Source organism: Tetrao urogallus (assembly GCF_951394365.1).
Source record: "Tetrao urogallus genome assembly, chromosome: 1".
NCBI classification, from domain to species: domain Eukaryota; kingdom Metazoa; phylum Chordata; class Aves; order Galliformes; family Phasianidae; genus Tetrao; species Tetrao urogallus.
Window position 1 is genome coordinate 26,980,823 of NC_136813.1, and position 13,314 is coordinate 26,994,136.

At 48.0% G+C, this 13,314-nt stretch overlaps 1 protein-coding gene across 1 annotated transcript in view; it reads left to right on the forward strand.

The window, feature by feature from the left end:
- Positions 1-1,655: 1,655 nt before the first annotated feature.
- Positions 1,656-13,314, forward strand: part of KPNA3 (karyopherin subunit alpha 3) — a gene marked incomplete at its 3' end in the record, with an annotated part of 49,754 nt that continues 38,095 nt past the window's right edge. Inside the window, exon 1 of the mRNA XM_079545535.1 lies at positions 1,656-1,739. Within this exon, the coding sequence (XP_079401661.1) occupies positions 1,659-1,739 (81 nt within the window). The 5' untranslated portion in view covers positions 1,656-1,658. The remainder of the gene's footprint in view (positions 1,740-13,314) is intronic.

The following is a 13,314-nucleotide window of genomic DNA, read 5'->3' on the forward strand; positions in this document are numbered from 1 at the left end:
TTATTCAGGCAGTAAAACTAATCAAATTGCCATGTAGCTCTAAGAGGAATCCAATTCCTGAGCGTCTACTAAGACTCGCCCAATGCACCACAGCAACTGACAGGCTTATACGATGAGCAGGAAGAAACGGGGCTCAATGATCCTTAAGGGTGCCTTCCAACTTGGGTTATTCTATTATTCTGTGATTCTGATTTGGAGTCAGTGGTAGCAGTTGGCAGCCAGACTTGATGATATCTTGAGATCCCTTCCAATCCCTCCCTGCAATTCTATGATACTATGATCACTACCAACATCTATAAAAATATGACCTATTTGGTGGGTGTAGGTTTACGGATTGGTAAATTGAGTTGCCTCAGCCTGTAGGTTTCCCATTTTTTATTCACAAGTTTTCCATTTTACCTCATAGGTTAAGTTGAATGGATCTGAACAAAGCTCCTTTGTTGCCAGCACCGCTCTGATGTCCGAGTGGCTCTGAGCAACCACAGCTGGCGGCTGCACCACCTTCCTTGGCGGGCAAAGCAAAGTTCTCAGCTACTGAATCTGCTTCGGCAGCTCTCCTGAAGACAGCTGGGCAGCTGGATCCAATTCTCCTTCACAGCAGCGAGCGTCAGACCTAGGAGCCACCCCTGACATGGCCATCTTGACAAATGTGGTCATGCTGTCCATTGCTCCCAGTGTGGCAGGTAGATGCTCAGAGGAGCATCTCTTGGCAGCTACTATGATACAAGAGGGATGGATATGCTACATCGAGCCCTGGGATACAAGCATTTGGCACGCGGCTGAAAAGCAGACAAGCGCTGGTTCTCCAGATTGCATCCATCCTCCAGCAGGCTGCAAGCCTCGGTTTGCAGAGCTGTGAGTTGGGAGCTGAAGGACAGAACAGGGCTGGGGGAGGCAGTGAGGGAGCACTGAGACCTGTCTCTGTGGGGCTGCGGCATAACATGAGCTGGGTGCGAGCATGACATGGCTCAGGGTTTTGAGGGGAGTGGGTTTTGCATTTTCTCGGATGCTATTCACAAGAAACACACTCTTCTTCACGGCAAGCGCTCACTGTCCACCACATCACCTCGGCACTCCGTACCCGATGTCACCTCACCTCACACACCCCCGTGTCCAGCCTGGCAATGCTACTGAAGTGTGACTGAAGTATCTCAGACCCACTGGCAGCACGCTGCTGTGCTGCTTTCGATGGCTTCGGGAGGCCCGGCCGGTTCCCCTCCTCGCTCAGAGGTTGGCGCAGAGGCAGCGCACACACCGCGCCCGCCGGCCGCCTCAGGCCCTTGCGCGGCGCCACCGGCTCCGCCCGCTCCACGTGCGAGGCCACCGGCCGCCGGGGACTACAGTTCCCAGCACGCCCCGCGCCGCCGCGGCGTGCGCCGGGAAGCGCGGTCTCTCCTCCAGCCTGGGGACGGCGAGCGCGGCGGAGAGAGGGCGGGGCGAAGCGGGCGGAGCCGCGCGGCGATTGGCCGAGCGCCGCCCGCCGCTCTCCCAGTCGCTCGGCAACGGCGGGCGCGCCCCCTCCCCCCCCGCCGTTCTCCTCCCGCCCCCTGTGGCGCGCGCTCGTCACGGCGCGTCTCCCGCCCCCCTCTCCTCCCCCCCGCCCCTCGCGCGAGCCGCCGCCGCCGGAGCCGCCTCAGCCGCCGGGAGCCGCCGCCGCCATGGCCGAGAACGCCGCCGCCGCCGCCGGCCTGGAGAACCACCGCATCAAGAGCTTCAAGAACAAGGGCCGCGACGTGGAGGTAGGCGAGGGGCCGGTGGGGCCGCGGCTGGGCCCGGCCTCCGCCTCCTCCTCCTCCTCCTCCTCCTCCTCCTCCTCCTCCGGCGGCGGGCGGGCGGGCAGGCGGCGAGAGGAGGGGCCGGGGCCTGGCCGCGCTCGCGGCGCCGCCGGCGGGAAGGAGGCGGCCGGTGGGGGAAAGCGCCGCGGGGCCGTCTCGCCTCCGTCAGTCGGGCGCGGCCGGCGGGGAGCGGGGGGTGGGACGGGGAGGCGGCGGGGCCCCACGGCGGGGTGCGGCCCCCGGCACCGCCGCCCCCGGGGCCCGGCGCGGACAATGGTGCCGCCGCCTTTTGTGGACGGGGCCGTGCTCCCATCCCGGGGCCGTTGCGCCCATCCCGGGGCCGCTCCCCGCCGCCCGCGGGGCTTCCCGTCTCGCTCCGCGCCAAGTCGGCCTTCCGTTCCGTGTTTAAATGTCGGTGGGCGCGGATTTGGTGTCCGGTTGAGTCGGGAGCTCCACCGGGGCGATGTGGGCCTGAAGGCCCGTCTGCCCCCCGCCGGCATCCCTCCGCAAGCACGGCGCCGGGGCCGGGCTGGGAGCTCGTCCCACCCCGCTTGTGTTTGAGGTTCTGTAACGGGAAGGGAAAGGGGTGGAAGCCGTGCTGGAACCGCACCGGGGCTGGAATCGGATGAGGGTTGACGGGAATGAAAGTCTCGATGTGTGTCAGTGTGCGCCGACTTCTCCTGGCCTCCAGCGCAATCGCCGAGATGGACTCGTGCAGTCGGCCCTTTGGAGAGCGTGTGGTGTCTGTGCAGGATTCCCACCTATTGTCTGGGTGGGGTGGCGGCGGTGCCGTTAAGCTGACATTCCCGATGCGAGCTAATCTTTACCTTGATTTTTTTGCTGAACTTACGACGGTGGAGCTTCCTCACACAAATATCGCATGTGAGGAGCTCATTGACTTCGATACTTCTGGGTAACGCTGGGAAGCGTTAGCAAGTAGCTAAAAATTCCCGTCCTTTCTTTAAGCAGTTGCTTCTCAGGGCAGGAGGAGGCGTGGTGGGGTTCCTTCTTCCCTTCTCCTCCAGCGAGGCTCTTCCTGCGGCTCCTCATTCATTTAGCCCATGCTCGTTGCTGGCTTTGTTGCTGCTTCCTCAGCCTCTGGCCTGAATCCATCGGAGCTCCGAACAGGGAAAGGTTAGGTATGTTGGTGCCCGGTGCAAACTGAGCTGTCATCCATCCTTGCTTATGTTACAGCGTGCCCAAGACGGAGGGGAATTAAATATCCGCCTCTGTGGGGGGGAGAGGAGAATTGACAGCCTGAGCTTTACTGGGATTAGTTAAAGCAGCCCTGCTGAGGTACCTCTGCTCTCAGGAGAACGTTAGCTCCTGAAGTGGAGTAATTATTTTGGAATAGGGTATTTGCAGTTACAGAGAAGTCTATCCTCCGGGGTTATCTCCCAGTCTGCTGACTGGCTCCTTTTGTGGCTGAGCCCAAGACTGTGGTGGATAACCACATTAACCCTGCTGGAGCTGAAGCTGTCATCCGTGCTTTTGGGATGGGTCAGGCTCTCAGAGGAATCTTTCTTTTGTGGGCACCGAGCAGATGAAACACAGGAATAAGTAAAAGCAGCGTGCTCGTGGATACTTGCTAGAATGAAATTTCGATTCATTTAAAGGACTATTAGAAATGCCAGTGTCTGTCGTGTCTTTGAGGACAACTTAATTCATATCAAGTGTCTGAAATTTTCTACTGTAGCTCTTTTTTGACTTTTTTTTCCTTGATCATGATCCTTATTTAAAAGCTGAAGTTCAGAGTGCTTCTATAAGTAAACTTTATGTAACTTGGGTGTCTAGCATGTAAGCTAAATTTATAGCAGAGAAAGAAAGAAGTGCAGCAGTGCTGTATAATTGCTATTACTTGCTGTGCTTCTCCTCAGATACCACTGTACGTTCTGACAGTGTCTCCATTCAGTGAGATTATCAGTTCTCCGCAAAACAGTTCTTGCCTAAATCAAGTGCTGCACATAATTCCCTACTGTCAGCAATTAAATGCACTTGTTTTGGTGCGTGCTGCAACAAGGAGTGTTACATAGAGATGCTGCTTCCAGTTTTTGTACGTGTCTTTTAAAACCAGACTGAGAAGTGCTGTCACTGATCTGCATCTGCACTTTCTCTTAGATTCCACCATAGGGAAAATAAGTGGTTAGAATGATGGAGCAATAAATCGTGGTCTGGTATCTCCATTACATCCTTTGGAAAACCTAACCTATTCCATACCGTACGTTCCCAGGTTGGGTTTGAAAGCAGCGTTGTTTGAGTCACCTTCTGCCTGGAGACAGTCCCTGCCTTTGAACTCATCAGGCTCAAAAGCATTTTAAGAATGCCTTAGCAGCCTTCCCTTGGCTTCTAATAAATACTGAAGAGTTCTTATTGATCCCCTCTGGGTACAGACTATTATGGCAGACCAGAACACTTACTCCTTTAATTTGTAGTTAACTCATATTTTATTACTGGGTTTGCTAGGCCACGATCATCTTTGCTGTTTGTTAATACAACTTTAAGAGGGAAACAAAAGATGAGTAAGTACTTCTGTCTGACTCTAGGACAGACCTTTGTGCCCTGTGGTCCTCTCCTAAGCCCGAGGAACAGGATCAGGGAACTGGGCAGGTTATAGTAGTCTGTTGCACTGACTATTTGGCCTGTGCACTTCTTAAGTCTTAGATTGGGTTGGAGGTTTCTTACATTGAGTCACAGAAACACAGAATGGCCTGGGTTGGAAGGGACCTCAAGGATCGTGGATCTCCAACCCCCCTGCCACACGCAGGGCCACCAACCTCCACATTTAATACCAGACCAGGCTGCCCAGGGCCCCATCCAACCTGGCTTTGAACACCTCCAGGGACGGGGCATTCACAGCCTCTCTGGGCAGCCTGTTCCAGCACCTCACCACTCTCTCTGTAAAGAACTTCCTCCTGACATCCAACCTCAATCTTCCCTCCCTCAACTTAAAACCATTTCCCCTTGTCCTGCTGTTATCTACCCTTGTCAAGAGTTGATTCCCCTCCTGTTCATAGGCTCCCTTTAGGTATTGAAAGGCTGCAGTGAGGTCACCCTGTGGCCTTCTTTTCTGCAGGCTGAACAAGCCCAGCTCCCTCAGCCTGTCTTCATAGGGAAGGTGCTCCAGTCCCCTGATCGTCTTTGTGGCTCTCCTCTGCATCCTCTCCAACAGCTCCCTGTCTTTCTTGTACTGGGGTCTTCAAACCTGGACACAGTACTCCAACATTGCTGTTGCCTTCCTGCATTAAGGAGGTGTGGTTGTGTGTGTAGGGCTGGAATTCTGACTTTGAAGAATTCATACTTGTTATCCCCAAAGAAAGAGTAATGGCAAAATCAAATGCCAGAAATAAAGTGCTACTCACTTAATGTTAGCTTGTGTTCTTGCTTTTATGAGTGAGGAGACTTCTATTTTTATAGGCACTGAAATATGATTAGCAGTAGTCAGAACTAACCTGAACCTGCACAGCTGGGTGATAGAAGCCAAAACACCAGTGTCTTCATTTGGATGAACAAGTGCCAGAACAGTTTATCCTCACAGCCTTCTCTATTTTATATTCTCCAGAGATGTGAAAGGGCTTTTAAAATCGTCCCATGTACAAGGAGAGTGCCTTCCTGTTCATCGCCAGCATGTGGTCTTAAGGCTCAATGGGTGTTTTTGTAAAGGTACAGCACTGATTATTCCAACACAATTGAGGCTTTACTGAAAAAGATTAAAGAGTTGCAATTGCTTAATTTGTGATACTCCTTATAACTGCTGGGCTTATTTGTTTATGATGACATTTTGAACCTTCTGATTTTTCTGCTTGTGGTTTTCCAGCTTCATTCTTTACCTCATAATGTCGTTCTGAGAGCTTTTTCCTCCTGCCACTTCTTGGAGCAGAAATATGTTACTTATTCTCTATTGCAGTAGCAGGCACCGTCTTGAGGATGGAGATGATAGATCACAGAATCACAGAATGGCCTGGGTTGAAAAGGACCACAATGCTCATCCAGTTTCAACCCCCTGCTGTGTGCAGGGTCACCAACCAGCAGACCAGGCTGCCCAGAGCCACATCCAGCCTGGCCTTGAAAGATCAACCCATTCAGCCAGTTTCTCATTGTTGGGATCAGTTGGGATTGTTGGCTAAATAAAATTTTAAAAATCTTGATAAATTGAGATGTCACAGCCACCACTGCCTCCTCCAGTTACATTTTTGGGCCCACTGTGTCACCTTTTGGTCTGTGTCATCTGTGGGCCCAGGGACTTTGTGGCATCCATTCTTATTCCTTACCATCAGCATCCTGATCCTGAATGAGGCAGGGCAAGGCACCGGGCTTAGCCCAGATCTCCATCAGCAGCTCTGGCATCTTCTGTGTGTTTGCTGTTCCCGCTCTGCTAGCAGTGTGGATCTCGCTCTTGAAAATGCTGGGATTTATTCACGTTTTTTTTGTCACACTGCCATGAATTTTTTTTTTTTTTTTTTTTTTTTTTTGCAAGCAGAGGAATATTGTTTTCGGGAGGCCAAATCCATGTGATCACTGGGCATCTGAGAAGGGTGTGGGCTGACTGAGAGCCGTGCTCCTGTCAGATGTCCAAGGCGTATTGCAGTGGAGGTACCATAGCTGTGCAGTGTTAACAGATGAGGGGATGTGACGCTACTGGCTCATCTCATGGTGCTGTTTGTGCACTGATTGGTGCTTTTGTGTCCTCCCTGTAATTCCCTCCAACACCAGCTGAAACAAATAAGGCTTGTAGCAATCCCAGAAAGCCAGTTGTTTCCAGCTATTTTGCAGTAACCCGCCTTCTTTCCAGGGCATGCTTTTGCAGGTTGATCAGCCTTCTGCCTCTCGCTTTGCTGGCACAGGATCTAATACTGACAAAGCAAGGGTTAGGAGGGAGTAGGGCTGGAGGGCTGATTTAGGTTGTTTTAAGCATCTGTGGTCCTGTTGCCTTAACGGCCTCAGTGCAGCTCGGGAGTCAAAGTGAAAGCACAGGTGTCAGGTAGCTTCCTGCTGGGAACTGCTTTTAATGTAACATCAAATATGCTCAGGCAGAGCTTCTAACCTGCAGATCTACAGCTCCTTTATTAGCCTTTCAGGCCACTGTGCTCTCAGGAGAATGCAGATGTGCACGCCTGCACCACAAGAAGAACTGCTTGGGTAGGAAATAAGATGCAGATACGGGAAGCTTCTTGCCTCCTTGCTGTTGCTACATAGCTTTATAAACTTCAGTTACTCTGCAAGTAAAAAGTGCAATACTGTCAAATGTTTGTCACCATTGGCAGCAAACAGACACCTCCTTAGTTCACTTTGGTTTACTTTTTTCTTGTGAAACTCAATCAACTGAATGCACTGCATTTGGAAATGTTTAAAAACGTGTACTTTGGGGAGGCATTGTTTGTTTCAGAAATACCTGTGGAGAAGACAATTTGGAGATGGCATCTGATGATGAACATAATCTCTGTAAGCTGATTGGAATCTGTGCTTGCTGTATTGATACCCAATTATTATTTGTTCTTGTGATATCCCAAGGCTTCTCTTCCTGTAATTACACGATTTGGTTTTCTTCATTATATTGTGTGTTCAGCAACTACAGCTCTTGCCCTGGTATTCCTAACACCTCTTCTATCACGGCGTCAATTTTTAACCTGTAGTCCAAGTTGGTAAGTTGGTAGCAGCATAACTATCACGCTAATTTTAGGGGCTCCTTCACTATTTTTATGTGAGTTGTTTGAGGTTTTCATAATGCTTGTGCAGTACCAGCACAAAACCAAGGATGATTCTTTTCCTCTGAAACTGTGTTACCTGAAGAGGTGATGATTAGGAGGATGTAACAGCTACCACCAAGTGGTTAGATTTGCATGTATTGTGGGGTTAGAAATGGAATTGGACATCTAATATCTAAGTCCTAAAGAGGCAACAAGCTGCCTGAAGCTGATGTCATTAAAGGAATAGAGACAAACTGCCACAAAATATAAAACCTATGTATTTTTCCTAGAATGCAGCCTGCTCATTGTTTAGAAAATACCTAGGGCTGTGAAACTGATGCTGAGTTGGTATTCCTGGATCCTTCCGTAAGAGCTGGGGCTGTGGGCTTTGCCTTCCATTCCACTGAATTTGATGTTGGTAATCAAAGAGCTAGTTTCCTCCAGAAGCTTGTCCTGCACCAGAACTAGCAGTCTGTGGGGTCAGCTAGTGGCTAAGCTCTTTGTGCTTCATTCTTTTCATCTTCTGCTCCCTGAGCTGGTCAGTCACATCTGGAGATGAACGGTTGCTCAGGGAGATTGGCATGAAGAGGAGAGTGTAGACCTTGGTCTAGAGGGGGGTGTCCCTGCCTATAGCAGGGGGATGGAACTCGATGATCTTAAAGGTGCTTTACAACCCAAGCCATTCTATGATTCTATGACTGTTAGTGCTTTGCAGTCAGGTTGACACCAGTAAATTTGCTTAGGAAGTTCCATGCTCATTCTTCAGGGTCAGCTAACACTTGTATCCCTTCCTGGATTAAACAAAGCTGCAGTCCGTTTTCAGCTTGATTTTGTGTGTGTTTAGTGAAACACAGGAATGCATGCTGCATGGATGGCTTCAGGACCAGAGATGAAATGAGTATCTTCTCCATTCAAACACCTGCGTTGCTGCATTGGTCATTTCCCTCATTTTTTAATGTCTGTGTTCAGCTGAGGATCTCTCCTTGTATGTTTTTAACCATGGTTATTGTCAAGTTCAATAACAGATGGATTTTGGAGGCAGTGATGGAATAGGTGACTGTGCAAAATCAGCTTGGAGAAATAGCTTCCTCACAGTTTGAGTTGTTAGCCTTGATGGAAGTGCATTTTAATGAATGATCAAATCCTATTGCAAACTTGCTGTACAGAAGATAGTCAAACCTCATTTGTGTGAGGTTAAGGTGGTCAGATACGTGTGGGGCACCTCATTGCCTGCTTTCCAAAGATGCAGGAAAGGATTCCTGGCCAGGCATAACTTGATATCTCAGGCTTGCAGGTCTCAGAATAACCCAGTCCTTAACTTCTCCTAAGTAACTGCAATCTAAGTCACATAATTGGAATTACACAGAGACTCTGGAGCTCTCTCCCAGGTGAGCCCATGTCACCCTGATCCACTCCTGTCCCAAGTTGGGGGATGGCCCACTTTGTCCCTGGGTTCACTTTGTTCTCTGGCAGTCTTTTCCGATGGGTCCTGTAGCTGGGAGTTCCAGAGGAGCTGTGGTACTTGGCCGTCAGAACCACTCTGCTGCTGGGGGTGGCAGCAGCTTAGCCAACAGCTGACACCCTTCCATGGAATGGTGTGCAAGTGGGACGTTTAAGAAACTGAAGGCACACCGAAGAGAGGTGGTATAAGTATGGCATCGGGGCTCTTATCACACTGAAAGGTGAGGTGGAAGCACACAGAGCTCATGACGTTGCAGTGATTAAATTCAGAAAGATTGCTGATGCTGGAAATCAGTGTATTTTGCAGCTCCTAATGCTCCGTTTTCTCCTTGGCCTGTCAGCTGAGTGTGTTCTCTTGCATCTTGAGGAGAACGATCTCTTCGTAGATTTAATTAGGCAGCTTGCACATGTTATACTTTTTTTTTTTTTTTTTTTTTTTTTTTTTTTTTTTTTTTTTTTTGCATTTTGATTTTATCTTTCAAAAACAGAAGAAAACAACAACAACAATCATTTATTTGAGCTAGGTAATTTTAGACCAAAAAAGCTTCCTATAGAAGAACATAGAGTATCTCTGTAAGGTCTTTGTTTTGTTTTCTTTCACGGCACCCAATGAACGTGTGCAAATTGCATTTATTCTTTCTCATTTTATAGATAGGAATAACTTTCCCCACTTAACAGGGAGGATGTTTATAAGTATAATGTGGGAGGTACTTTAATATTACAGCAGAGGACTGTTTAAGTATCTGGAAACAGAGTGTCTTTGTTGAAACACAGATTGCTCAAGAAGGTATCTGGCATGTCCTTAGCTGAGTGTTTTGTCTGTTTGAGGGGAGAGATCTAGGTTTTGTCATTAGCCTGAGCTGGCATTTTTGGAGGGAGCATAAGGAAAATGAGTTGCAAATTCAGTGCCCAGGTTATGGAAATCCAGCAAGTCCCAGCAAGGGGGACTGCCACTTTCTGGCTTAAAGGGGAGGTGGGGAGAGTTTGTTTGCTCAGTTTCTTCATGTGAAAGGGGGGGAAGGGGAAGCTAGGATAAATATTTGGCAAGCTTAAGAATGTCTCATCTTCTGTGGCAGGAGTCTGTGAGGCCATTCTGACCAAACACTTCATTTTGTAATTAGATAATGGAAAGTAGTCATCTGCAATTTTAGAAGAAGCTCTTATATTTAAAAGTAAGCTTTTACATTGATTTAAGATTTAAAGAAATCTGATAGTTGCACCCGCTTACCATGAAGAGCCATTTTAATTTTACTTTATTTTCTGTTGTCTCACCCCCAGTACACGAATAAAGACGATATATTGGCTGTGAAGTGCTGCATTAGAAGTGGTGGGTTTGGTTTCTTTTAAAGTCTGTTAGTGGGGAAGGAAACTGGGCTACCTCTGAACTGGATTCTTCTATGCTACATGCCCTATGCAGGGCTCCCCTTCTGCAGCAGCAGCTGGCTGTGCTCCTCAAGCAGACAGTGGGTGTACTTCCCCTCCTCAGTCAGGGAGTAGGAGGAACGCTGGCTTCCCCTCCTAGGAGAAGACAGATTGCTTGTTTTTTCTGGTGGGAGTGCAGGACAAAACTACTGCTTGGAAGGAGTTGGTGATCATGGCTTGGCTGCCTGTCGGCCTGAGCAGACAAACGTATGGTGATGAGTTAGCTGGGGTTAACTGGAAGCTTGGCCTTTGGTGGAGCCCATGCGGCTGTACTGAAAGCTGTCTGCTCTCAGTCAAGGTGTGATGAATGGACTACACTTGTGTTTTGATGTTAAGCAGAGAATTCAGCCCTTCTTTCATTCTATATTAAAACAGCAGATAACAGTCGTATTCTGGATTGCTTCGTGTCCTTCAGCTTCAGTGCAATTCGTGTTGAATACAAACAGCTAAATTGCTTTGAGTCCAGTCTCCTGAGGGCTGGTTGATATACCTCTACCTTTAAACTGGGTAATTAGTGTATGGAAATTAAAACAGCAGTGCTCACAACTCACATCTTTGGTGGTAGCTCGGTATGTAGGTTAAAGATGTGCAAAGAGGGGATGTCAGGATCTCGAAGAGTAGGCTTACAAAAGAGTGTGTTAGAAGAAAACTCAGCAGCTGCTTTTCTGTGGAGGTCACTTGGAGTAGCAGAGGAGGATAACGTGGATGGGCAGCTTTGCATCCTTAGGGCTTTCAGGTGACTCAGCACCATGAGCAATAATAATTGGCTTGTGGCTTTTTGTGTTGGCTTGCATGTCTAACTGCAGTGAGTCATTGCCCGTCATTGAGTAAAAAACTCAGTGGGTACCTGATGCACCCACTCTGCTGAGACTCTCTGGGTTCAGATATGCCAGAACAGACTGAGAAACAAGCAGCAGGTAATCATTTTAGAGGCCCCAAACAAACAAACAAACAAAAAAAACCCCAAACAAGTAAACATGGCAGATGTAACTGAAAAAGAACTTTTTGGTGGCCTTCAAAAAATAAAAATCATTGCTCTTCAGAGGACAGTTCGAAAGTTTATAGAACTACTTTGTAATGAGATAAGTCTCAAAGTTGGACAAAGGGAAGAAGAATCTGTGTTCATTGTACACTGAGGGGAAAAAAAACGTTGGCTGATATCCCTTGGTGCTCATACCTAAGGAAGCAAACAGAGTAGGAAGGGTTAATTCTGACAACAGTTTGATTGAGTTTGGCAAGGATGTCAGATCTTTCTGGGAAGAAATAGAAGGGTTCCATGTCTGTATTGTCATTGGTTTCAGTTCTAAGTACTTACATTCTAAGTACTTCCAGTTTTAAGTACTCACATTCACACCACTGAGATGCTGTTCCAGAATTTTGTGTTAATAATCCCAGAATTTTGGATTCATGCACTGGTTTTGCTTGCTGTTGTTGGAGCAGGCTCTGTGTGCTTTGAAGATGTGAAAGAGTGGAACAGCAGCATCAGCTTCTATCAGTGTCTCTTTGTCTGAAGCTTTGTTTCTGGCTGAAGCCAGCTCTACCAGAACAAGTACAACAGTATCATCAGTCTAAGCCTCAACTTTGAACAGACAAACAAATTATATTCCTATGCAAATAGAGAACATCTAACTTCTAATGTTAACTGAAGATAGGCAGCTGCTAACCTTAGTCATCTGGAATACTGGATACAAAGGAGCGCTTGGATTTTTTGCCTTCTGACCAGAGCCAGCCCAGCTTCTGAGGCTTTTGCATTTTCACATAGGTTGTGCTATTTCATGCTTGTTCAAAGGTGTCAGAAGGAATAAAGAAGAAAAGCTAGTAAAAAGATTTCAGGGGACGAACAGTGTTTACTTCATCAGTGGAAACGCCTTCTCTCACTGTACTGCACCCACAGCCACATTGTAAACTATTTAAAACTGTGCTCCAGGGTATGCTTATGTGCAGGGGGGGAGCTATTAGTTCAATCCAATCCAGCTGTTGGAACTGAGCCAATTTCTCTTCAGTTAGGCAGGTGGAAGCAGATTGGAATTGACTTGCAAATGCTAAGCTTTCCTGGTCCCTGTACGTCTAATCAAGCTACATACTATTCCAGGTGTGTATTCAGGGTAGCTCTTTCCTGTCGGCATTCATCTCCTGGTTTTCTGAGTCTGGTTCCCAAAATGGTGAAAGGTAAGAGCAGAAATAAAGAATTTCAGTGACCAGTTATCTTTTAATGAAGTTTGTAGACTCTAAGAAATTAGAATCAATTTGTTCCCTTCTTTCCTTTTTAATAGTCAAAAGACCAAAAGCAGCTAAATGAATGTCTTAGTCAGGCTCCTGAAAACACACTTTGTGTCCAGAGAATCACCAGAACTCTTCTGCTGGCTTGCTTAAAAGCATCCGAGTCATAGAATCAGAGAATCTCAAAATTCTTAGAGTTGGAAGGGACCTGTAAAGGCCATCTAGTCCAACTCCCCTGCAATGAACAGAGGCACCACAGCTACATCAGGTTGACCAGGACATGATCCAGCCTTGCCCTGAAAGTCTCCAGGAACAGGGCATCCACCCCTTTACTAGGTAACCTGTTCCAGTTCCTCAACACTCTCACCGTAAAAGATTTTTTCCTTATATCCGACCTCTATCTACCCGCTTTGAGCTTGAAACCATTTCCCCTTGTTCTGTCACTACGGACCCTGCTGAAGAATCTGTCCCCTTCTTTCCTGTTGCCTCCCTTTAGATACTGAAAGGCTGCTATCAGGTCACCTTTGAGCCTTCTTTTCTCCGAATCTTTCCTCTTCCAGCACTGATGGAAACGGTGTAAATGTTTTGATTAAAAGCTACCACTCCTTAGGTATTCTGCATAATGAGGTGGCAGGTCTGGGTGAGCACCACACTGAGCTCCAGATCTGCTTGTTACCGTGGTGAGTAGATTGAGCCAGTAAATGATGGCTGTGCTTTCATCTTCCCTCTACCCAATAGTATAGCTGAAAATG